The sequence below is a fragment of the Lepidochelys olivacea genome (assembly GCF_965140295.1).
Source record: "Lepidochelys olivacea isolate rLepOli2 genome assembly, chromosome: 14".
Taxonomy (NCBI): Eukaryota; Metazoa; Chordata; order Testudines; family Cheloniidae; genus Lepidochelys; species Lepidochelys olivacea.
This window is the reverse complement of record NC_140424.1, coordinates 12,716,307-12,743,561: the sequence shown is the minus strand read 5'-3', so window position 1 is coordinate 12,743,561 and position 27,255 is coordinate 12,716,307. Positions and strand designations below refer to the sequence as shown.

The following is a 27,255-nucleotide window of genomic DNA, read 5'->3' as shown; positions in this document are numbered from 1 at the left end:
AGAAAGAAATTCAACTCCCTGCCCAGAATATCAACAACATTAGCATAACGGCAGCGCGCACGCGCAGCGCCCAGCCCGCCGCGCGCTCTCATTGGGTCCCCGAGTCTTCGGAACCTCCTCGCTCGCCGTATCCCTCTGGACGAAACCATTTTGTGGAGAGGGGGTGCGAAGCGGCGTGCTAAAAACAGCCTGGCAATGGACCGGTTCACCTGATTCGCTGCTTCTGAGCCCCGTATTACCGTCCAGAAGGTTAGTCGTTATAAGTGGTCCCGTCTGTAGGGGCAATAGAATAGTCCGGCCTGGGAGCCTATCACGTGGAAGAGAAGGATGGGTCATGTGAGAATGTCTTGAGTGAAGGGAACCGGAGTGAATCACGTGAAAGAGGCGGGGGGCTGGTGAGGTAAGTACTTGGTCACGTGGGAGACAGACCTTTCTGTTTCCGCTTCCGGTTAGCGAGCGACGCCGCCTGCTTCAGCGCTCGGTCCGGTCGGCATGGAGCGGGAGCCAGCGGGCGCTGCGGCGGCTAGTCGGAGCCCCGCGCGGAAGCGTGGCTGGGTCCGGGCGGCGAAGAAGCGGCGGCAGCCGTTGCCGCGGACGGGAGACGCCGGCGATGGGGGCGAGGAGGCCCGGCGCGCCCGGCACCTGGGGGTGCTGGCCGGGAGGCCGGCGGTGGAGCGGTGCCTGGAGGAGCTGGTGTTCGGCGACAGCCAGGGCGCCGAGGAGGAGGAGCTGCTGCAGCGGTTGCGGGGCCCGGGCAAGCAGGTGAGGCGGCGAGGGGGAGGGGAGGTAGGTGCCCGTCGGGGAGGGCGCTTGAGAGAGGAGGCGGCGATGATGGAAAAGGGGGGGGCTGGTTTGCGGCGGAGGGAGGAGCTACGCTCCCTGTATCCCCCTTGCCTGCCCTCCCAGACCTGGGGCCCGAACAGTGATTTCCCTCCCCCACCCCCCGAATTTTCCCCAGCACCTCCCCCACCCCCCCAAGTTTTTGTGAACTAGTTACATGACAATTGAGTGACTGTTTTGGAAATTTGAATTGAAATTGAAACCTTAATACACATTTTAAAAGCACGTACAGTATATGATAAAATGTGTATCTTAAAAAGTATAATAGATTTGAAAAGTATGAGCATAGACTAGCTTCCTTATACAGCTGTTATTTTTTTATGATAAGGTCAGTCCATTCATTTCGGTGATGTTGGCCAACCTAATAATTTCAAATTATGGTTTGTAAGCAAAGTCTAAATGAGCTCTCTCTGACAGCTAGTGATGAGCTGGGGGTGAAAGGCTTCAGGACCAGATTGTATTTACATTCACACCTAATATCTAACTAGGTATCCAGCAAACAGAGCTGTGTTGCCCAAGTGATAGATTTTGGCTGGGGTTAGGTTACGAATCACTTGAATGGCGGGGGTTGGGGGGATGAAATGTTGTTGTTGTTTATGTATGAGTAAAGGGAAGTAGAACTGTACTTAGCCTGTGCTGATTGAGGGCATCAAGGGAGAGGGTGGGGACAGGTGTTTCGCTTGATGGTCTGCCTGAGTCACAAGTACAATTTGACCTGCTCCTCTCCACTGTTTAAAGACAAAGCTCCATAGATAGTCTTTTGTTTTGTTAAGCAACCACTACAGCTGAAATCACTGATAATCAGGTCTAAGTGTTTAGACCTGCTGTGGGACAGTATTTCTGTGGAAGACATAGCCCAGTCTGCACTAGCAGTGAGGTTCCTCCACTGAGAGCTCAGCTGAAATCACCCAGAGCTGGGTGGATCCTCAAGAGACCAACTTGGAGAGGTTGCAGTGGCAAGTGGCCACAGAAGGTGATGGCGCAGGGCCATTGGCAACAGAGTGATGGAGTGAACAGTGGCACAATGAACAACAGTGGCCAGAGCGAACAGTGAGCAGCTGGAGGAACGAGCAAGGTGCCTTCTTGCCCCCCACCTTGGAGGTGAACTCACGTGAAAGCACCTCTGAACTCTGAGTCTCCACTGACCAAGGACAACAGTGGTGAGTGGGGTGCAGTGGAGGGAAAAGTGAGGGGCATGTTAAATAAACGTTTGTTAGACTATATTTTAGTGACTTTGCTCCAGAATGTTAGATTTGTGACTGGGAATGGAAACTTTTATACATGTGTTTCCTAGTAGGCCAAGACTTTTAAAATGCATTATTTGCCAAGGTTGTTATCTCACATCATTGCTATAGTGGTCATTATGTTGGGGAGTTTCTGTACTAAACTTTTATTATTATTATTATAATTAATTTTTACATAAGAGTGGCCAGACTGGGTCAGACTAATGGTCCATATAGCCCAGTATCCTGTCTTCCAACAGTGGTTAAGGCCAGGTGCTTCAGAGGGAATGAGCAGAACAGATAATCATCAAGTGATCCATCCCCTGTTGCCCATTCCCAGCTTCTGGCAAACAGGCTAGGGACACTCCAAACATGGTGTTGCATCCCTACCCATCTTGGCTAATAGCCACTGATGGACCTATTCTCCAGGAATTTATCTAGTTCTTTTTTTAATCCTGTTATAGTTTCGGTCTTCACAGCATTCCCTGGCAAAGAGTTCCACGGGTTGACTTTGTTGTGTGAAGAAGTACTTCTTTTTGTTTTTTAAAAACCTGCTGCCTATTAATTTTATTGGGTGACTGCTAGTTCTTGTGTTATGTGAAGGATTAAATAGCATTTCCTTATTCACTTTCTTCACACAAGTCAAGATTTAAAAGACCTTTATCATATCCCCCCTTTGTCTCTTTTCTAAACTGAAAATTCCCAGTCATTTTAATCTCCTCCTGTTTCATACCTCTAATCATTTTAGTTGCCCATCTCTGTACCTTTTCTAGTTCCAATATACCTTTTTTGGGATGGGGTGACCAGATCTACACACAGTATTCAAGGTGTGCATGTACCATGGATTTATATAGAGGCAATATTATATTTTCTGTCTTATCTATCCCTTTCTTAATGATTCCCAACATTCTGTTTGCTTTGTTGACTGCCACTGCACATTGAGTGGATATTTTTAGAGAACCATCCCCAATGACTCCGAGATCTTTCTTGAGTGTTAACAGCTAATTTAGACCCCATCATTTTGTATGTATAGTTGAGATTGTTTTCCAATGTGCATTACTTTTCATTATATCAACATTGAATTTCATCTGCCATTTTGTTTCCCAGTCATCCAGTTTTGTGAGATCCCTTTGTAACTCTTAGCAGTTTGCTTTGGACTTAATGATCTTGAATAGTTTTGTATCATCTGCAAATTTTGCCATCTCACCGTTTACCCATTTTTCCAGATCATTTATGAATATGTTGAACAGTAATGGTCCCAATACTGACCCTTCAGGGATACCACTATTTATCTCTCTCCATTCTGAAAACTGATAATTTATTCCTACCCTTTGTTTCCCATCTTTTTAACCAGTTACTGATCCATGAGAGGACTTCCCTCTTATCCCATGATGGCTTACTTTTGAAAAGTCAATTTTAAATTAAATACATTTTTTTTAAGAAATTATATTTTTAAAGAAATCTAGACCTGTTGTGTTTTGGTGTATTTTGCATTATCCTCATGTTAAATTTGCATTATCCTAACAAAACATTTATTTTATTCATATCTTTTATATGTTGCAGGTCAAAGTAAAAATGAATAGATAAAAAACAATACAACAATTTTTCCACTCAAAGGCCTCAAACTAACCAAGCTGAAGAACACATCAAGAATATATTAACATGTCATCTGAAGGTTCAAGTGGTGTATTTACATCCAACCAGCCCAAAGCACAAGTACAACTACCTACTGAAAAAAACAGTGTCTCCAAAACCTAAAGGCAGTTCCCGATGTTTGTCGGTCAAAGTGTTCCCATTTGTTGAAGTTACAAAAGATGGCTACTGGTGCACCTCTTGCAAAAAAGCTTACAAAGAAGGAAAGCTTTCCAATGCTATAATTGGTAAAAGTGGAGGAGCTTGGTTTGTCAGACCAATCAGCAAAGCCAATGCTGACAAACTACGTGAAAAGGCAGCAGAACACCAGGCCTCTGGACTGCATCAACATGCAGAAAGCCTTATAAGCCTACTTTGAAAGCCAATTTTAGAAGTACTTAATGAGGCTGTTAAGAATGCTGGAGACACAACATAGTTCATGCAAACAAACATGGCCGTGGCATCATACTTTCTATTTAAGCAAGAGATACCACACACTACAAACTGGAGGCCAGTGTTAAGTGCACTGTCACTTGTTCATCTTGAAGCTGAACGCTTGTTCTGAACAAGACCAGCAAATGCTCTATCTTTCTGCAAGAAACTCAACTGCCTGGCTAGATGCATATTGTGCAACAGTGAAAGACTCAACAGTTGAAAAAGTAAAGAACTCTCTCACCACATTCCAAAAATTTGCATACATGGCTGATGAATGCACCGATGCAAATGGGCATCAAGTATTAAGTCACTGTGTACGTTAACTTCATGTCAGTGGTAGGCCGTAGATGCATTTCTAGAAGTTATAGAAGACACATTGACTGCAGCTGTGACAACCCACATCTTAGAGTTAAATGCTTGTCAATTGGACCCCAAACAGATGGCTGATTGTGCATTTGATGGAGCCGCGAACTTCTCTGGAAGACATGGTGGAGCACAAGCTTTGCTCAGAGAAAAGTGTAACCCTAATCTCTCCTATACACACTGCAGAGGCCATCTACTCCAACTAGCACTAGTATGAGCTGCAGGATCTTCAAAAGACATTAAAAAGGCTATAAATGTAGTGTCTTCATTATATTCTTTTTTCAGCAAAAGTCCAAAAAGACTAAATATCTTGGAAAATATAGAAGATGCACTGGGACTGACGTTTAAATTAGCCCAATCTGGGAAAACCCGCTGGCTTTCTCATGAGCGATCCTTGGCTGTTGTCTTAATTACTCCAGCCATTATCACTGGCTTTGGAAAGCATCTACGAAGATGAGATGGATCTAAGTAGTGAGACTGATGAATTACTTTTGCTACTACGTTCAGAGAAGACTTTTGCCATTCTTTCTCTTGTAAGTCTACTGTTGAAACCACTTGGGTCATTAAACAATGCCATCCAGGCATCTGCTACAACAGTAGTAGATCCTTGTCTAGCAATAGAAGCTACATTTGGATCAATCAGAAAGCTGTCCATTGAAAAAGTACTGGAAGAAGCAAAGACTTCAGTCCAGAAGTTGACTAATGAAGGCATTTATATCGAATCCTTAAGTGAAGAGGACAAGAAGTTTAAGACAACTGAAAAAGTACACAGACTTGATTCTTAAACTACAGCAGCGACTTCTAGATTCTACTCAACCTCTACGTAGCTTTTACAGATGCCTGTCGTATAAAACACTGACAGTTGAGTGGAGTGAGGCACTACCAGCAATGAGGCTGCCTTGTGATCAGGACAGAATAGAGAATTTGAACACAGGATGGAATACCATGCAATGAATGAATGAAGATTTGACTTTGACTTTTTTTTATCATCACTAGTGGCTCGACCCAATCTTTGAGCTATGTTTCCTGGGCTGAAAGAAGTAGGAATTCATCTCTTGCTACTCCCAGTCACAACAGCTACAGCTGAGTGTTCTTTTTCATCATTGAATAGAATTTTGTGTTCTGAAAGAAGTCGCCTTCTGCCTGATCATGTGAATGAACTAATGAGCATTCCAACTGAAGGAATGGAAGTACCGGACACATGAGAAGCCACCAAAGATGAACGCATTGCATTCAAGAAGCTCATTAACAGAGTTGTGCAAAATTATAACGAAACCAAGAAGGATGTAGATGTAGTGCTTCATAGAAGGCTTTTGTAGCCAACTTCAATTTGTGTGATAGATTTAACTCATGTTTTAAAATCAATAAAATGGTCATGCAGGCTCTGGCAGGGCATCTCTGTTCCCAAGGCTGGCTACGTTTTCCGCATGCATGGAGTAAGTGCGTTGCAGTCCCTGTCCCCAGCACGGGCACAAATAGCAATGTGTATGGCGAGGCACTGCTTAGGAGAGCAAAGACACAGCAGAACCCTGTGAGCATGCACCCTAGGTGCCCACTCAGCAACCCCCTCCACTACACTGCTATTGGTAGTGGTGTAGTGTCCTGCTGCCTCCCCCTGCTAGAACCTTTCACTGCCATGCTACACACTGCACTGTGGACACAGCCAACTTTTCACTGCAATGCATATCCATATGTGCTGCTGTCAACCTAGACCAGGCGTGAGCTTTCAACTGAAGTATGGAGGGGAGGGGACAGGGGAGCCCTTACTAGAATGGCATAGGGAACTGTCTAAATCTCTCTAAATTTATATGATTTATTTTCCTGATCAGTTTTAAATATAGCGTAAAACTGCTTCAGGTTGTAGTGGCTATTGCTGCAGGCATTTGGATGTAGTGAACATGTGTTTAGAGGCAGAAACAGTTCCCAGATCTAGTGGGGAGTTGCCCTTTATTCCCATGGTGCACAGGGCATTAAGAGTAAAAGAATATAGGAATAGCTTGTTTAAAGGTGCATCTTATTACATTTCTGGAACCTGTTGATTTAGGCCAGTGGTTCTTAACCTGGGGTGCACGTAGCCCCTGTGGGTGCGAGATACTTTCTGGGCATGCGAGACATGCCAGATTTTTTAGAAGGTAAATAATTGAAAACACAAATTAAGCACAGGCACCTAAGTACGACTTTGTTTCATTGAACCTATGTATTAACATTATACATTTTTTAATGATTACTGTAATATACAAACAAAAAATATATCTAGGTTTAAAGAACTGACCTACTTCCACAATTTTTGATAAGGGGTCCAAGAACATATTTTGAGAACCAAAGGGGGTGCAGGCTGCAGTAAAGGTTAAGAACCCCTGGTTTAGGCTAATCTATCAATAGCAAAAGGCAGGTGGCTTTTATTTTATTATGTATTTTCTAGTATAAATAAACTGTTTTCTAAACTTTCACCTTTAATGAGAAATAGTGGGGAATGGACTGTGGGAGGGGTGGTAGGTGCCCGTCCCGTTCCCATCAGGGAGGGCACTTGTGGGAGGTGATAGATAAATATCAGGGAGAGGGGGCTAGTTTGCTGTGGAGGAAGGAACTACGCTCTCCATATCCACCTTGGCTACCCACGCAGCCTTCCAACACTGGAAGAGTGGTGGTTTTACTGTTCTTGATTTTTCTCCTCATGTGGAGAACTGTATTAAAACTTCTACTGTTTAAAGTTGTTATATTTGACCAATGTTTTTGACCAAATGATATTGTTTTTTTTAAGCTTGATGTAGTCACGGGAAATCTTCTAAGAGAGGACTCCAGTGACTCAGAAGTGGAGAATGAAGCAAAAAATAATTTTCCTCCATCTAAAAAACCAGCATGGGTGGATGATGAAGATGAAGCCGAGGAAATGTGAGTTAAGCTCCTAAGGTTGTAATCCTAGAAACGGGGAAATAGAGGTATTGACTTTAAGACTTGGTAGAAATACAGAGTTTGCTATTTTAAATGGCTGCTTCTTGAAGATTTAAAGAAAATAAGGACTGTTAATACACTTTCTTCAAAGCTTTAACATATAGAATATGTCTGTTTCCTAGAGTTGACATGACCCATCGTTATCGGAAAGACATGATGAAAAGTGATGCAGAGAAGAAGCTTACCAAAAAAAATCTTCAAAAGAGACTTCAAGAACAGTACGAATTGTTAATTGATTGTTAACATAATTTTGCTGCTAATTTTAGTAACATGAGATTAGATGTGTTGTGGTCAAGTCAGTTTCCCCCTATTACGAGCAATTAAGATGCCCTTTTCTCCTTTTGACCAAGGAATTCAGGCAAATAACTTCAATTCATTAAAGCTAGGGTGCCCAACAGCATCAACCATGTTGTTTGGACTTAACAAATAACCAGTAAAATGAAAAAAACTACGTTCTTAGCTCGTAATTGTGTTGTTTGTGTCCTTGGAGCAGACAGTCTCGTTTCTGTTTCCTTACAATTATTTAACATGGTAGAGCAGATAATATACAAATTTAGGCTTCGTAAAATCTGTCATATGTAAGTAGATATGTTGCTTCATCAATCCAATGCATCCAGTCCTACAGGGGGAACGTTAGCTGTCTTTGTGTGCAACAGAGCAATTAGGAATAAGAAAGAGAGACTAATAAATCAATTCAGATTGCAATTTAGGCAGGAAAAAGTGCATTGTTTAATAAAGACTTGAATTGTGAACCAAACAGAGGTATTATGCAAATAGCATAATATTTATGTGCCTTTATTATTGCACATTTGTGTATATTACCTTACATTTAAGGACCCTTTTTGTACACGTGAACTTAGCTATATAGGCAAGTCTTTGTATAAATTGAATTTTACATAAATGGCTAAGTATTTTGCTCAGATTGAAAATCATCACTGCCCTACTCAAGCATTAGAAAACCTTATTAAGAAAACTAGATTTCCCTCATTTTTTTTGAGGGAGAGAACATTTTATATATGTATGTCATATGGTTTAGGTTGTTCACAGATTTTTATGTAGTGAATTCAGTTAACGGAAGCTGGAGTAGAAAAGATCTGTTAAAAACAGCAAAGGAAGATTGTGGCTGCTGTATCTAAGTGAGGTGATGAGATTGTTGGGAGGGTGTTTTAATGTCTCCCTATTACTGTGTTAAAAATTGCTGAAAATTTTTGGCAGCATGATATACAGGTTATTAAGAAAGAATGGGCATATGAAAGTTCTCTTTTTCTTTTAGATTTCAGCGAACTATGGGAGGAGTGCCTTTCTGGGCCCAGAAAGACAAGAAGAAAGCCAGAAAAAGTGAAAATGATGGTAAATTTATTTAAATACATTAGGAAAGTGTTCAGTTCTTTCAACATGTTCCTTTATTTTGTGTGACCTCTTAGAGATTCATTCATTGCCTGGCATTTTTCCTGTTCTAATTGTATACTGGATACCTGCTGCTTTGTGCTCTCTCTGTGCTTTTGCTTATGCAGAGAACACACAAGATAATTTTAAAGAACATCTATGTGGGGATTCAGGAACAAATTGTACATTCAATAAGCCGTTTTAAATCTGTTTTAATTAGAGGACAGTGACGAAGATGATGAGCTGCTCTGCAAGACGGGCAATTTTGTGTCTGCATCAGAGACTTTACCGAGAGGCATTTTACAGGTAAAACTACCCTCTCATTTCCTTCAAAGTGTTTCAATATAGTTACTGTTGATATGTGTACATATTTTATAACACAAGAAGTGCTATTCTGCTGCTTGGGCAGCAGTGTTTGCCAGTGGTTCTGTGGATGGCTTACTGCAGGGTTTCTCAAACTCTTGAAAGCTGAAATCCTCCCACTCCCTCTCCAAGAAATATGAAGCCAGTTAGTCAGGGTTGCAAGTCTGTCATGTGGTGTTAAAGACCTACTTATCTCAATTATTACATCTATACCCCCTGGCTCATCCTCAGTAGTCTTCTCTTCCCTCCCACTACCTTGGGAGACACTGGTATAGGTCTTCATAATATTTCTCCTCCTTTCTTACATGCTTTGAGCAGTGGAGTACCCTAAAGTCAACATTAATTATTATTGGCGTCTTATTTTTTTACACATTGAAATAAATGAGGCATTCCACCCCTCAGAGGTGTTTCAGAGTCTCTGCAAGCTCTTCAGTCAGTACTCTTGTTTCACACTTTGAATGTTTTCTTTGTAATTATAATAGCTAGAAACTTATTTTTTTAATTGAAATTGAGCCTCTGCAGAAAAATTTAGATTTCTATACCCCCAGTCCTCTGAGGCCCCCTGTGTGATCCACTCCATGTTGGGAAACACCCTCTTACTGAAACAAGTAGTCTGCTTCAGATTATTATATTATTCCAGATTAGCAGACTGCCAATTTTTAAATCGTAGTAAACTGGGTAAACTATTTTCTGATTATTTTTTTTTAAAAAAAGTGTGATGCATTTTGCTATTGTATTAATAGAAGAACTTATCTCTACCACTGGGGCTATTGTTCACTGTTGTGCTATGTTTAAGTTTGACATTCCTTTGTGGCTTTCAAAAGTTGAGGTGGAGGAAAAGCAAAATTAGACTTAAAATGGAAGGTCAGTTGAAACCTTATTTACAGCTACTCCATATTGTGCTATGGATGACACTCTTTAATGCACAAAAATATGAAAAGTAACTTCAGAATACCTTTTACTCTAATGTCTGAAGTAGGTGATATTCTAAAGTTTATGCAGAATGTTTACAAGGTTAACCCAAGGTCCCTCCTGCACGTCTACTCTACAAGATCAGTGAAGCTGAAATCCCTTTAAGCCCTGTTTCCATGAGTGGAGTGGAGGAGGGACATGCAGTTGGATAGGGAACTAATGACTGCATTTAAATCACATTGGTCTGGTCTTTTTCTAGATGAAAAATTGCTTGGACGCTAATAATGAACGTCCTTCTGATGCTAAACTGAGAACTGTGCAGTTCCATCCTTCTGCACAAGTAGTTATGACTGCTGGACTAGATCGGTCTATATCACTGTTTCAGGTGAGCAGCTTGTGTTGAATTTGTAAAATGAACAATGAGGTTGTGGATCACTTTTTTCATGTGCTTCTAAAGTGTTGGCTATATTAAATATAAAAAGTTTTATTATGCCAAAAATAGCTTTAGATAGGATTGTTGCTGGGATCACCTCTCCATGTGTCGCCATAGGAATTATGGTTGGCTGAGTTGTTTGGCTGGAGTTGGGGTGGGATATTCTTAATTGAGGGCCTCTATCTGTAAACTGTTCTCACCTGTGATCTGTTGTACTTTGGCCACATCCGAAATATGTGAAATTTGTTTTCATCAGGCTGCATAATTTGAAGGTTTCTTTTGGATTGAATGGAGTGATCTGTGTTTTTTTTTTTTTTTTTTCAGCTGGTATTGACTACACATTCTTGATTCTTGTACTTGCCTACAGAAATATATCTGAAAGGCACATTACAAATGAATGTATGAAGAGCAAAAACAACTTTTTTTTCTGTCTTCTTGAAGGTGGATGGTAAAACTAATCCAAAGATACAGAGCATACATCTGGAAAGCTTTCCAGTCTATAAGGCTCATTTCAGTGCTGATGGAGAACAAGTTATAGCTACTGGTACACACAGTAAACTGTTCTATGTGTATGACATGATGAGTGGAAATATTATTCCTGTTCAACAAATAAGAGGTGAGGTTTTATTGCGATGTTCAATGCTTTTTAAGGTCTACAATTACAAACCTTTTGAAAGAAAAAGTAAAATGCTTAATGGTACCAGTCCAGATTTACTATAGATCTCAGTCACTTCTGAATGTAGTAAGTATATACACATGTTGCAATACTTGAAAAAAATCTCATTGACTCTCTGATATGTCAATATTCTAAGGAGGCTCTCTGCCAAAATCTTATTTTTAAGCCTGAACTCTTTTAGAGAATATTCTGTTAAAATAAAACTTGAACACAAATCTCTCTAGAATCTGAACTCTTAAAAGGTTGGCTATCAGTTGTGTTATGCTTAGGCCAGATAGAATATGAAACTTGACAAAATATTTAAAGCTTATCAGCCAGCCCGATCTTGTTAATTGAAGAGACGGCTCATCCATATAAGAGAAGAGTGTTAAACAGGTGCCTTTATGAGATACACACTTTTCACAGTGAAGCTGTACGATACACAAAGTGATAAACTCATTGGTGTAAATTAAAATTCTGAAAGTTTTACTTTTTTTCTTCAAGGAATGCAAGAGAAATTTATCAGAAGGTTTGAAGTATCTCCAGATGGATCGTTCCTGCTGCTTACTGGGACCTCAGGTTATCTTCATTTGTTGGCAATGAAGGTAGCTGTTTTGTTTGTCATTAACTGGGGCTCTCAACCCCTGGGGTATGTTGTCATGGAATGAAGGAGTTGTGATTATCCAGTTCATATTGCTAAGTGGGTATGCTAGGGGGAGCAAGGGGTTGTCCACCACAGAAAAGGCTAAGAACAGCTAATCTAAAATATCTGTAGCTCTTTGGAAGCCGTTAACTCTTGCATCTGCTTAATTTTGAAAATACTTCTGTACTTTAAATGAAGGGGCTTTACCACACTAAATAAGGAGCACCATTTTTATGATGATATAACTGTTGCTTTAAAAAAAGGGTTATGTGGCAGCGTTTTTTCTTAAAACAGTTTTGTTAATGGTTGGTAGTGGAACTGTATAACTCATGACACTGGTGATGGATATGAAATTTTTCAACTCTGTTTGAAGTCCCATCCATCTGGTAGTGATAGACTGATTTGCAATTTCTTAGTGGGAAAACGGTATTCATGCCAAAAATCACTACCTCAATGGCCCTAATTTTGGCAGAGGTACCTAAAAGTGAGCAGGTAATGAAGACTGAACTATACTGTCCATTGCAGTAACCTGTACTATATGAGGCACATTAGTGGGGCTATGGATAAATTTACACTGCTGTTTTGCTCTGAAGATTTCTAGACATTTTCATTCACATTCACGTTTCATCCAGCTCTTGTATTCACATTAAAACACCAATGCACTTTTTTGAGGAGAAGCACAAAAAATACCCACGTAAAACATTGTAAATAACAATGTTTGTGTCAGAAAAATGGGAGTATCGAGCTATTTCAGGTGTTCATGGATTTTAATGTCTTCCTGTTGTGTTCATAATTGTCCTGACACATTTTCACTTCACTTGAATCTTGCATAGAATACTATATGTTAAACAACAAACTTCAAGAGAAAACCTGGATTTGTGCTGGAAATGGCCCAACTTGATTATCATACACATTGTAAGGAGAGTGATCACTTTAGATAAGCTATTACCAGCAGGAGAGTGGGGTGGGGGGAGGTATTTTTTCATGCTTTGTGTGTATAAAAAGACCTTTTACACTTTCCACAGTATGTATCCAATGAAGTGAGCTGTAGCTCACGAAAGCTTATGCTCAAATTGGTTAGTCTCTAAGGTGCCACAAGTACTCGTTTTCTTTTTGCGAATACAGACTAACACGGCTGTTACTCTGAAACTTCATATTGTATTTGGAGCAAGCTAAAAACACACAAAGGAGATGAAATAGCCTGTCAAAAATGAGTAGGCTGTGCTTAGGTTTAAATACTTAATATAAGTTAATGTGTTCATGTTTTAAGCAATATTAACACTTTTTTATGGTATCACAAAACAGAAGAAAAGAGATTGTCCTTTTCCTCTTTATAGGTGTCCTCCCTGCCCTTGAATACCTGACAGTCAAGAGTGATTACTTTGCCCTTTTGTAGGAGCAAGTTTTGGGAGAGACAGCAGCAGAGAACAATAGTCTTGAACTTATCTGAAAGCATTTAAAGTTACCTGTTTCAGGAGGGAATGTTTTCTAATGGATTTGGAAGCTACCTTTTTAAAATCAGCTTACTTTTAATTCACAAAATGCAGTAGACCCAGTTGTATTCTCCAGTTGAATACTTACAAACAGTTCTGTTGTATTCTTGTATAATTGTGTGTAGTGCATTATGATGGGAATCAGAAAAGGTCCTCAATATCATTCATATATTGCCTCTGAGGAAAATATTTATGGAGAGAAATTTGCCTCAAATTAAATCTGGAATCATTGGTTAGATGCAATTGCACAAAATAAACTACTTTTATTAATGTTCCCTGTGGCCCTGATCTGCAACTGTTTCTATGCAGAGGGACCCATGTTCCTGTGAAGAGCAAGAGCAGGATTGGAGCCTGAGTTTGTAAAACCCAAGTCCTGCTAGATGCAGCAGGAATCAGATATTCTTTGATATACTTATTCTGATAATTAAATACTAGGGTTGGTGGGTGGGAATTCAGGCAATATTTGACTTCCACAAGTGACAAAGATCTGATTTCTCTTGGTCTTCTGAATAATTGTTACTCTTTGTTCTCCTAGACAAAGGAGCTGATTGGCAGTATGAAAATAAATGGAAAGGCTGTTGCATCAGCATTCTCTCCAGATAGCAGCAAAATTTACACAAATTCTAGTAAGTCATTTGTGTTTTCTTAACATTAATTTCAGATTCAATCACTTTGAAAACTAAAGTTTATGGATTTTATTTGTAGTTGATTAGGCTCTTAAAGTAGCATTTGGAAATGATACCCTTAAGCTTCAGACTCCATGTACCTCTCTAAATATGTATATAAACTCTAATTTACTTTTGGGCATATACTGTCATCCGTCACTGACGTCCAAAAAAGATTAAGGGATTGTTGAATACAGGGTAAAATAGCAAGAAGGCAAATGAAAGGAAATTAGTTTGATGGTGAGCAGAATAGAAGGATGAACAAGGATTATGTCCAAAATGCTTGATAGTCATTACTACTTATAGTTTAGCAAAACTAGGTTTTTCGTATCCTGTTGAAGTTGCTTTTAAAGAAAAATCATTATAGGTGAATGCTTGCATTATACTCTGTAATATTTAATGGGAATACTTTACTGGCCTGAATTGACACACTTGCTAATACAAATTTGACCACCATGAAAATTCTTTACTATTCCTACTTTGGAAGTTATGGCACTTAAGAGGGAAAGAGAGATACTAGTGAAATTTACAATATTCAGCAGTGTTTACCCTTTTTGAAACCCTCTAACAAGAAGTTGGTATATTCAGCTTTCTCCTCTCCTGCTTTGAATCAAAAAGCTGCTCATTATTTCTGGTTGAGGATTTTATATCTTCCCTCTTTACTTATCTGCTGTCTGATGTTATGTTGCTGTTGGCTGTGTCGATTAGAACACAAAACCAAGTGCACTGTACACTACATATCGAAGACTGAATTCTGGTCAAAACGCTGACATTCCTCAATTGTGGACAAACTGAGAAGCTGAAAGCAAGGTGACACACATAGGAAAAAAAATTAGCAACAATTTAGAAGAAAACCATGCATGTTAACTTATACATCCTAGCTGTACCAACAGCCTTTCTGTACTGGTATGGCATGTTGAAGCATCTGACTATCCTTGCTTTTTGTACTCTTATCCCTTCAAGGTGATCTTGCCTTTCCCTCAGAAGGAGGATTTCTGTTAGTTTAATTTAAAAGCTTATTCAGGCCCCTGAAGTTGCCCTGTGGCAGGGTCTTCTGCTGTGTTTTGACTGTTATGTAACACTTGGGTGGAGAATACAGACTCACATGGCTTAATGTTGTGGGGACTTGCATTTAAAACAATACTTTAATATTAGGTAAATCTAGTACATACCAAATGGGAATGACAGTGGCCTGTAATTCTGACTAGATATGTTTTTACTGGTATCTATGTAGACGCATGCCTTTTTTTGTACCAAAAATAGCATAAATAGAAGTGAATTGCCATATTAGGCTAAGTTAGTTTCACATGTTAACTCCTTTATCTTTATTCAAGAATGTACAAACAATTGATTTGCAAGTATGAAATTTGAAAGTCAGCCTGTCTGTTAGTTTGTTTCCCAAGTGTGGGGGCACCCCTCCCCCTTGGCTTTTCCTACTATTCTGACGAACTTGGAGACCATAGATATTTCTAGACATGCATGGTTCAGATTTCTCTAAAGTAGATCTTAAAAGTAAATTTTGATCGTGCCCAATTTTTTCATGGTTATATAATTGCTACTAGGTTTTATACAGTAGAATTCATTAACAGTTACTTTTCCTTTGCTCATAATTAGACGAGGGTGAAGTTTTCATTTGGGATGTGAAAAGTAGGCGCTGTCTAAACAGGTTCACTGATGAAGGCTGCTTGCATGGAACATGTCTTGCTGTATCAAAAAATGGCCAGTACGTGGCATGTGGGTAAGTGATGATAAACCAAGGATTTTAAAGTTTTTCAATGTCCTGTTTTTTCCTCAGTCATTTTGGTGCTCTTGGATAAACTGTTCACAATGTGGTAAGTAAAGGAACAGGAGGTGAGACTAGATTTAGACTGTCTACACTGCAGACGCTGCTGTAAGGTCTCCCATGTAGCCACTCTATGCTGGCGGGAGAAAGCTCTTCCGCTGGCGTAATTAAACCACCCTTAACAAGCGGTGGTAACTATCTTGGGGGGAAGAGCATCTCTCACTGACCAAGCACTGTCTCTATATTAGTGCTTTTTTCTGTGAAACTTTTGTCAGTCAGAGGTGTGTTTGTTTGTTTTTTTCCATACCCATGACTGACGAAAGGGCCAGGGTAGACATAGCCTGAGTTTTAGGTGGGGAGCTGCATGGACTTAGTTCTTTCTCATGAACACCTAACAATTGTGTTCCATAGGTGTCCATAGTACTGTAATATTACCAAATCTCTCCATTTTCCTTCCATTCAAGTCATGTAGCTGTAGGTGAATTGTGATCTGTTAACAAAGATTCTAGTATAGGGATTTTTTCTAAATGCCAGTAACGTTTCACTCTTTCCTGCATATTTTTACTAGTGCAGCCACTGTTAACGTGGTCCAACTACAGAGCTGTTAAAATGCAAACTGGATTCCTGTGACCACTTCATGTTGATAAATGTCAGCTCAAGGTTTTTTCCTCCTCAATCTCGTCCCAATTCTCTCCTTTCTCTAACAGTTAACTCCTTGTTTGGACTTCTTTTTTTTTTTTTAAATATAGCACGGATTTGTAAGGAGGCACATCGATTTGAAAACTGCACTAATAAAAATTGAGTATTTGCTAAGATGTTTTGAAAAACAAGATGGGGAAAAATGTTTGCTGGTACTTCTTGTGTGGTCAGGTTCACTGCTTCCATAATCAGTCTACCCTTGCTTTAAAAAGATCCTTAGGTAAAATTTTAACAGGGGAGCAGAAAAAACATTATAAAATATTTTTAAAGGAATTTGAAAAAGACATACTATTTAAAGCCTGGTACATCAAACTGGAATCTGATTGAAATAATGATTTCAGAGTTTAAAATTTTTTTTTTTAAATACAGACTTTCCTGTAGTCTCTTAATTCCCCAGTCCAGCAACTGGGGTCGGTCTTTGTTGCTGAGAACCTACTTTTCGTTGGTTTTTAAAGAAGTTGAAAGATTCTAGATCCCTATACTTAGTAAGGTGAAAATATTCTGTATCTTGTCTGCATAAGTTTCTAAAACTGCAGGTTATTCAGTTTGTCTCCTTTTTGTATACTATTTGAAATACTGAGTTTTTTAATAGACGTAATTTGGGTTTTAATCATTGTTCCTTACTATATCCATTTTAGTGGAGTGCACTCTTCAGCACAGAACTTCTGAGTTTTTCTTGCATCTTTTTATAACTGTTCAGAGGGCTTAATTCTAAGACCATACCGAATACAAAAATGGAATTCATTCTGTCTTTTTAATTGATGTAACCTTCAGACTGTTTGCGGCTTTGTTACATACAGCTGCAGTGTTAAAGACTCAGGATTAGAACTGCATTTGTTTAACTTGAACAAACATAATATGTGACACTTACCAAAGCATCTGGAGTAGGATATGATTCTTTGCCGAAAACCCTTTTTTTAAACTAGATTATACGTAGAGGTAATGACCAGTTGATATTATTTGACCATGGTTTGATTCATCTTGAAGAGAATCACTGGCTTGGTGATAAGATTATTTCAATAAATGTAGGTTGAACAAGGTGACTTTCCATGAGGAGGAAATCAATGGGTTTCAGTACCTAGAATACTAGTAACAGTTTTGTATTCTGTATGGAACTGTTGTGGGTCAGACCTGAATACTGTAGTCACAGAAAGGGACCATTAGAATTGCAAGATTCAAAAAAGAACTAGATAAGTTCATGGAGGATAGGTCCATCAATGGTTATTAGCCAGGATGGGCATGGATGGTGTCCCTAGCCTTTGTTTGCCACAAGCTGGGAATGAGCAACGGGATCAATCACTTGATGATTACCTGTTCTCTTCACTCTCTCTGGGGTACCTGGCATTGGCCACTTTCAGAAAACAGGATACTGAGCTAGATGGACCTTTGGTCTGACCCCGTATGGACATTCTTAATTCTCCAGATGTGATCTAAACCTGAACACACACCCTTTAAATCAGTAACTAGAAAATAATTTATAATATTTGTCAGTTGTATGTGTGACAGGTTGGGTCACAGAGACCCCCTTAAGACTGCCACCTGATGTGCTGAGACTACCTCTGAACCCGTTTTCCCTGGCAGCTTGGGACTTCAGTACCCTGTCTTGTTGAACCAGACATGCTAGCCTGCTGCGAACACAGACCCAGGTCTGAAGCAGATCCCCCAAAAGCAGCAGACTTAACTGAAAACAGCTAGAGAAGTGCTCCTGTTTCCAGCACCCAGATACCCAGTTCCTAATGGGGTCTAAACCCAAATAAATTGTTTTTACTCTGTATAAAGCTTATACAGGGTAAACTCATATATTGTTCACCCTCTGTAACACTAATAGAGAGAAGTATAGCTGTTTGGTCCCCCAGGTATTAATTACTTGCTCTGGGTTAATTAATAAGTAAAAAGTGATTTTTATTAAATATAAAAAGTAGGATTTATGTGGTTCCAAGCAATAACAGACAGAATACAGTAAATTGCCAAGTAAAATAAAACAAACACGTAAGTGTAAGCTTAATACAGTAGGAAACTAAATGCAGGTAAATTTCACCCTCAGAGATGTTCCAATAAGCTTCTTTCACAGGCTAGACTCCTTCCTAGTCTGGGTCCAGCAATCACTCAACCCCCATAGTTACTGTCCTTTGTTCCAGTTTCTTTCGGGCATCTCTTTGGGGTGGAGAGGTTATCTTTTGAGCCAGCTGAAGACAAAACGGAGGGGTTTCCAGGGCCTTTTATATTCTCTCACTTGTGGGCGGAAACTCCTTTGTTCTTCTGTGAGCAAAATCACAGCAACAAGATGGAGTCCGTAGCCACCTGGTCAAGTCACATGTCTATGGATGATTGAGCTTTTTGCAGACCAATGCCATTGTTTACATTTTTGTTTGAAAGTTCCCAGGAAAGCTCAGATGTGGATTGGCATCTCCCAAAATCCATTGTCAGTTAAGTGTTTCTTGATGGGGCACTTACTGAGAATAGTCCTTTCTCAAGAAGCTGACCAAATGCTTCACTAAGGATACTTAGAATCAAACAAGAACATTGCCAATATTCATAACTTCAAATACAAAAATGATACATACAGACAGCATAATCATAACCAGCAAACTACAACCTTTCCATAGACACCCCACTTGGCCGCCTCTGTACAACACCTGGTGCAACCATAGGACCCTGGTTGAAACAATGATCTGTATGGTCACAATTCCTGTCAATAACATCACACCCTCCTCCTGAGCTTAGTGTCAGAGACATGAACACTGTCCATGGCGGAGGCAGTACATGTAAAATCACTGTTTGTCTCCGGTCACACACCTTCTTCCCAGTTCCTGTCGATGTCACAGTATGACACATCTTTGTTAGCCTGCTCCAGATGAGAGTTTCTAAACAGAATAAGTGTCTAGAATTGTGACATGTAAAGTGAGTAACCATTTCGAAACTAGTAGTTCAGAATGTTCATTTAATTGTGTATAGCTTATAGCCTTGAATTCAGATTACTTCATTATTACTGCTGTTACTTCTAGGTTACAATACATAACCTCTTTTATAAAAAGGTATTACACAGTGTCTATCATAGATAACCAGGCCAGAAGGGACCATTATTATCCTGTAGTCTGACCTCAGAACTTAGAATTGAACTAGGGACCTCCACAGCTTGAACTAAGGACCCAGGCTCACATTTGAGAGTTAATGCTTTGTTTAGCTATTACTGTGGATATTAGTAAATATTCAGTTGGGGCGGGGGGAAAGGTTTAGGTTTACTTGAATGGTATATGTAGATATGAAACTGCTTCTGATATAATCTAAAATTTAATGTCACAAACTGAGAAAATGTTTCTTTTCCACCTGGTCTTTTTGAGTAGACTATCAGTTATTTTCCCCCCCTCTCTCTTTCTTTCTCCAGCTCCTGTTCAGGAGTTGTGAATGTGTATACCCATGATGTTTGCCTCAGAGAAACCAATCCTAAACCAGTTAAAGCCATAATGAACTTGGTTACAGCTGCTACGTCTCTGACCTTCAATCCCACCACAGAAATTTTGGCAGTGGCCTCCAGTGCAGCGGATGATGCAGTCAAGCTGGTAAGTCAAGCCTTTGTTCTTTTCAGTGAAGGTTTGCTGTGATGCAAATACCCAAATTGAACAGGATAATGGCACAGGGAAGTGCTTTTATTAACAGTGGTATACCCCTGTGCCAGCCGCCTTCTGCTATCTGATACTAGGTCTATGGAACAAACACCCTAAACTTTTCATTTTTCTTTGTACAGTTGTTGTGCCATGGGGCCTTACTCCCAGTTTCCTTTGCACTGTGCAAATACATAACTTAAAGATGGTCTCTTCCTTGAAGAGCCTAACCTAACCTTGATATCTGGTTCACTCCAGTGCCTTCAGGAAACTTTCTTTCCTTTTTGATCAGCTGTACTTGGTTGACAATCTGAACACCAAGGGTAACTGTCTGCTAAGTACATTATAGTTATTCAGACTTCTTTACTGGCATTTCAATGCAGCCTTTAGTTGTAGCAGTCTCTTCATTATGGATTTTCTTCTCTAGCTCTTTGAGGTTTTTGGTTCTTCCTTTGTCCTCTTTCTCTGTAGCCAGTGATAGAGCTGTCCGTTGATTAAAAATTGCTTTTTAAAATAGGATTTACCACACTTAGAAAAAATAAAATGGAATTGAATTAAGCAGTATCCAATGATTAATTGGAAGATACAATAACACACCCCTACATACAGTCCTCATGTTCTCGTAATTCCTCAGCAGCTGGGAGGGTTGAACTGAATTCTTGAGAACTTAGTGCAGCTTCTGACTGGCATGAAGATAAGGCTGGTAAAGTAAAGCTCAGCTACCTTCCTTTCTCCATGCTGCTATTATCTGTTTTAGGCAAATAGGGTGGTACTAATGTACATGTTCTTAACTGTAGTAGTTTGAGATGCTACTGAAATCAGCATAAATTCAAATTGAAAGATGTAGTTTGGTCTGTTGGTTTTGGTTCTGCATATCAGAGATCCTCCATAGTAAATCTGAGGCAAGACTACATGATTTGTATTCATTAGACTAGTACTGTGGTAGCAGTCAAATCACATTAATGCTTAATGGAGCTAAACCTGTTATTTCTAATGAAAAGAAACCAGACATAGTGTCATTAAAATGCTTGACTGGAAGAAAATTAGAGGTTAGCTGACTGGTCTCAGTGTATAAAATGACTTAAAACTGTTCTATTATCACATAACAAAGCTATGAAAGATAATCCCAAGATAATGACATGCACTACACTGATGAGAGAAGAATCAGTATAATTTAAATGCATGTATCTAGTGATGTTGAGGTGAAAATACTGTAGAAGTATTGGCCCATTAAATCTATGAAGAAGTGTATTAGGGATAAGTGAGCACCCAAAATACCTTTTTTAATCTGTTTCAAATACAGAAAACGTTTGCTGTTGTGACAAGATGATACCTTGAATTAGTACCTGAGCTGTCAGGGCCTGTTTAGGATTAGTTCTAGACTAGATATATGTTAATCCTCAAAACAAGGAGAAGCTTCTGAAGTCAAGACAAATTGAAAACGATTCTATCAATTAAAAAATATGAACTCAGATTGGGTGGGGTAAAAAGTGGGAGAAGATCTTCAGAAATAGATGCTAATGCTTTATTAACCAGGCTTTCTGTTTGGTACAATAGGCCTTAAAGATGGAAAGAAAGAGGAAATAATATATTGTCTCATTTTCTGTCCAGTTTATAAAGACTTCAGCTGAGGTAAATTTTTGAGGCATTCCTGAGGCATGCCTGTCCTTATTTTGGTACCAGACCACCTTGCCACAGACTACATCCACAGAAAGGGCTATTTTTCTATGGTTATGCAAATGCTGGTGGATCACCAGGGATGCTTCACTGATGTGTTGAGTAGTCAGGAAGGGTGCATGATACTCACTTCTTTAAGAACACAGGACTATTCAGAAAGGTACAAGCAGGGGCTTCCTTTCCCGACTAGCTGATTCAAGGGTGCTGGAACAATTTGTACAGTGGGAGGTAGAGAGAGCCATTGAACCAAACTGTAAACCCTGTATATTGTAGAAACCTCTTTAAGCCAGGGAGAACCAATACCCCTAGTTCCAGCACCTGTGAGCAGATTACCTTTGGCAATGTTGAAATGCCAGTAGGGGTTCTCGGGGTATTGTCTACCCCTTACACTCCAGGCTCATTAAGCCGTACGCTGGCCACAACAGCCCAGAGGAAAGATTTAACTTCCAGCTCAGCAGGTGCACAATGATGATTGAATGTGCTTTCGGTAGATTGAAGAGGCACTGGCATTTGTTCACTCACAAGATTGAATCTCTGAGAAAATATCCCAATTTTTATAACTGCTTGATGTGTCCTTTGTGATACCTGTGAAGCAGAGGGGTAGTGTGAGAGGGGAAATGGCTGCTGGTAGCCTCCAGGTTGAGTAACCATCCTATGTAGTCCTAAGACATCTGATTGATTAAATTTGAAGCCTTTCATTCAGTTACTGGAAGGCAGGCAGAAGGATCACTTTTTTTTTTTTTTCATCTTCCTAATCCACAGCCTTGGAGTTGATGTTGGATCCTTGTTAATCTAACTTTTCCCAAGCCTCTTAAATCCTCAAATGACTGCCTGTATTGTATCTCCTCAATTTCCCAAGCTACAGCAGAATGAAATTGAGCTAATTTCTTGTTTGTTTTACTGCTGCCTCCTTGTTCCCATCAGCCGGCAGACTTGGGAGGACAATAGCATAGAATATCACTTAACCTTCAACATGTGATTCTCTTTCTCTTCCTGAGCATACAAGCTAGAATAATATTGTAACTTCAATAATAAAAGCTTAGGTTCTGTACAGGCTGATGGCACTTGCTAAGTAATACTTCTTGTCTACCACATGGAAATGGATTTTTCCCAGCCCTATTGTGTACTTTTTAGTATTTAGCGTTACGGAACAGTAACAATTATTTGGCTTTCATTTCAACAGTGCTAAGGTTTCAACATTTTAGTGAATCAGCTTTTAGCAAAGAAATACCTCTATATGAAACTCTTTTTTAAAGGGCTACTTTCTTAAGGTTGAGTCAACTGAATATTGATGCTTTATTATGGGCTTTAAATGTACCTTAAGTGTTAAATCATTTGAGTTGCTGAATAATGTTAAATTAGTTAATAGTAACAAACTCTACAGTCATCTCCAAAATATTAGTCCTTTGTCCTGGTGCTAGGAATCATTTTGAAGTAAGCATTATTCATTTTTCTCAAAATAAACTCAATGTGCAAAAAAGGATGCCCTGGAAATGTAATGCTGGTATTAAAATGAAATATACCCCTCTGAAAATAGTTGTTTAAAGTGGATACATTGAGGTATCCTGTTCACTTCTTAAACTTTTATAATTTTTTTTTTACTGCATGGCTTCTGGAAACTTACAATCATTTTTCAGAGTAGTAGCCGTGTTAGTCTGTATTCGCAAAAAGAAAAGGAGTACTAGTGGCACCTTAGAGACTAACCAATTTCATGAAGTTGATAGATTTCCACTCCATACGGCTAAATGCAGTGACTTGCATAATGACAGGTTAGTCTCTAAGGTGCCACTCATACTCCTTTTTAGTCATTTTTGGTTTTGTTTTTTACCCAGTTATAATTGATAACTTATCTTTCTCTTAATAGGTACACATTCCTTCACTTACTGTATTCTCAAACTTCCCAGTGTTTAGAAGAAAGCTCATTTATCTTGCTCAGTCGATGGACTTCTCTCCCAGAAGTGGGTTTTTTTCCATAGGAAACAACAAAGGCAAAGCTTTGTTGTATAGGTGTGTATTAAATTAACTTCAATTTTTTTGTTTTAAGGACACTTTACTGTATTTAAGGAGGGGAATAGATGGCTACGGAGACTGGTATGGTAAGGATAGTCTTTGATCTCTAGGGCACTACCTCAAATTGGAGACTCAAGTTAATTAGCTTTTATGCAATGTATGAAGTATATACTGTGCTTGACAAAACATAAGACACATTGCAAGTTCTAAAGAGCAAATCTTGTCACTTCAATTGACGATGAAATGGGGTTTAGTCCACATATTAGTCAAATGTCCATACCAAAAATAGTCCTAGTTGTTTCAGCAGAGGCCAAGGATTGAACAAGGCATAGATTGAATTGTTCTAACCTTTATTTGAGATACAAGTTTAAAAACCCCTGTCTATTTAAAGCTTACTAACTAGAGATTAAAAATCTCACAATATAAATTAGCCTTGATGCAGGTTGACAAGTGTTGTGTTGGGGGCGGTTATGAGGATAAGGCTTACAACAGTAAGACTGCAAAAAAAGATAGTTAATGTGTGCATCTTGTCACTTCCTCCTTTAATATGAATTTGGGAACAGCATATCTGTATTGATTCTTCATGTGCATATCTTCCCTGAGCTGTTAACATTTGAAGAATATACTTTGTACAGTCCCACAAACTAGCCTGATATATGATCTTGTAACAAGGCTCTCTGTAGTAAAATATACTCTAGGGGAAATGTTTGGGATTATACATGAGAATACCGAGTGTTTCCAGACACCGTAATAATGAAAGTTGTCTGTCTCCTACAATGAGGAGGAGACAGACAGCTTGTAAGGTGGTTTAGTTTAAGTGCTTAACTTTTTGTTTCAGGTTGAAACATTATTCGGATTTCTAAGAAGAGAGACGGTATGAGGCAAGTTTCTTTGAATCACAAAAATGTAAGTCATTTTGGGTCAGCTATTAATAGCATAATTCTGGGGAAACATAAGTTTTGATCTTGCTCCTCTTCCCTTGATTAAAACTTCACTTTGGTGTGTTTGGGGGGAAAATTTGGGAGGCATTTCATATTTCTTACCTTTTTTAAAAAAAAAAAAAAAATCTTCAGGTTGTGTGTAGTACAAGTTACCATGATTTGCATGTACTTGAGGCAGAATTTAATGACTGTTCAAGGAACAAACTGTTGCCAAGCAGGCTCCAATCTCTGCTGCTCTGCTAATGAATCTCTCTAGTCAACATACTACCCCTTCAGTCATTAATTTTTGTCACCTTTCTTACAAATAAGACCCTGCTCTATATACTGTAAATACACCTCTACCTCGATATAACGCAGTCCTCGAGAGACACAAAAAATCTCACCGCGTTATAGGTGAGGCTGCGTTATATCAAACTTGTTTTGGCCCCCCTCCAGTTGTTCCCTGACTGCCCCCTCTAGGGACTCCAGCCCCCTGACAGGCACTCACCGGCAGCGGCAGAAAGCAGAGCAAGGTGGCCCCAGCCCGCTCCGCTCTGCCATCTCACAGTCGCGGCGCTCTGCTTCCCGCTGCTGCTGGTGAGTGCAGAGTGGTTGGGGAAAGGACACTCTCTGCACTAACCAGCAGCAGGAAGTGGAGCGATGCAGCCCCAGCCTGCTCTGCTTTCCTTGCCCCAGCCCCAGTTGTGTCGCTGGGTGCGGGGGGTTGGGGAAAGGTCCCACACTCACCTGTTGCGGGAAGTGGAGCGCCACAGCTGGAAGCGGGCTGGGGCCAGGCTGCTCCGCTTCAGCTGCTGCCAGTGAGTGTGGGGAGATCCTTCCTCCAAGCCCCCTCTCCCAAGCGACACGGCAGGGGCCAGGGCGAGGGAAGCGGAGAGGGCTGCTCCCGGCCCCCCGCTAATCCCTCGGGCCACTCTGGGACTGCGAGGCCCCCAAAAGTGCCCCCCCACAGCTCCTGCCTCCCAGACCCTCTGGGGGGGGAGCCCCTGACTGCCCCCAAGACTCTCTGCCCCTTATCCAACCCCCCAGCCCGGCACCCTTAACATGTTGCTCAGAGCAGGGTATCGGAGCTTTACCGTGTTGTATGCAAACCCGTGTTATATCGGGTCGCGTTCTGTCTGGGTAGAGGTGTATTGTAAATATTCTGGCCTCAATATTATCAAACAATAGAATAGTTACACTGCAGGCTTCAGTGTGGAGATGCATAAATCGGTTTACAGTTGCCATATATTGATTTAGCATGATTTGATAACTGACTGATTTAGGTGTCCAAAAAAAGGTTTAATTTAGACAGTGTCTGTGTGGTATTTATGCCATTTAACCTGTGTATCTAAAAGAGGTACAATACAATCTCATCACATTTCGTTACACGTCGGCTGGGTGGCTTCCACCAGTAACCCAGTACTGTAGATCACTTAACCCAAATGCCTGGAACAGTGCAAACTGGGAACAATGGCACTGACTTTATATGTAAACGTCAAACAAATATTCACTTTCTCTGGTGTCTAACGTTTTCCAGATACTAATGTATTCCTCTGTACTGTTTTCTCCCCAGATGCTGTAATCTTCAGTTACAAGTATACGGATTTCAAAAAACAGCACAAACTGCTGATCTTTAAAATACTTTTGTATTTTTTATGAAAGTGCCAATGTTGTGCTTGTTTGGTGGCTTTTGTGAGTATTGTGTTGCTTAATAAAAGCACCTGATAACATGTTTCCGGACAAGTCTTTCGACCTCTAATTTACGCCAAAAAAAGAAAAGTGTTCTTGGAAGCAAGTAGGATTTGAATGGCTGGTGTGCTAATCCCACTCTGTGATCTATCCCTCTTCAGCAAACTCTTGAATTCTTTTTTAGTTATTCTAGGAGTATCAAGTATTGCAGTGCCAGAGATGAGCTAAACACGTTGAATTTTAACCAGCTTAATATATTAAGCATTTAAGATGTTTTCCAAGCCATTGAAACCCAAGTTGGCCTTAAGGTCCTAAAAATACATCTTATAAGAAACTAATGGTACATCTGAATTTTTTTTATTTTTTTTTTTTTAAATTCTTGGCAGAAACCACTGGCTAATCATAAGATACTTTGCTTTCCCGAGGTGCCACCTATCAGTTTGTTTGACTCTTAAACTTTCTAATTCTGAAACTTTTCAGACATGAGTCAACCGGCAGGGATAATTTTATAGATGCTGATGCTTCATCATTGGAGATAAAATATACAGCATCTCTAATTTCACTCCTTGCTTGGTCTGAACTGGTTTCCTAGCTCCTTCCTTTAGTCTATGACTCTATGGACAAAAGTTAATAGAAGTCTATTACTGCATAATTGTAGTGATTTGTGATCACTAAGTATTAGCTAACAATTTTAAGTGGAGCAAGGAGGTCTTTTAAATACAATTGTCCACTTTACAGAAGGAAAAATTAACACCTAACCTTTTTTGAGCCAGTGCACTTTAGAGATCAAGAACTCTACTTTACTTCGGTAACAAATCAGTTAGCCCTAGAATAGCTATAGTTACTAAAGTAATTGGTAAGTATGGAATCACTGTTAAGC

The 27,255-nt window shown here is 39.8% G+C and overlaps 2 protein-coding genes across 2 annotated transcripts in view; one reads left to right on the top strand and one right to left on the bottom strand.

Moving 5' to 3' along the window:
- MBTD1 (mbt domain containing 1) overlaps positions 1 to 415 on the bottom strand; it is a 55,957-nt gene extending 55,542 nt beyond the window's left edge. Inside the window, exon 1 of the mRNA XM_084648202.1 lies at positions 210 to 415. The gene's annotated coding sequence lies outside the window, so the exon portion shown is untranslated. The remainder of the gene's footprint in view (positions 1 to 209) is intronic.
- Positions 87 to 26,418, top strand: UTP18 (UTP18 small subunit processome component). Its single transcript, XM_084648205.1, has 15 exons — positions 87 to 249; positions 454 to 762; positions 7,255 to 7,385; positions 7,568 to 7,663; positions 8,719 to 8,795; positions 9,052 to 9,137; positions 10,366 to 10,491; positions 10,981 to 11,155; positions 11,699 to 11,799; positions 13,866 to 13,956; positions 15,610 to 15,733; positions 19,863 to 20,037; positions 23,621 to 23,763; positions 24,605 to 24,672; positions 26,260 to 26,418. Exons 2-14 carry the CDS (start codon positions 493 to 495, stop codon positions 24,627 to 24,629), a joined length of 1,620 nt encoding a protein of 539 aa, XP_084504331.1. The 5' UTR covers positions 87 to 249; positions 454 to 492; the 3' UTR covers positions 24,630 to 24,672; positions 26,260 to 26,418.
- Positions 26,419 to 27,255: the final 837 nt, after the last annotated feature.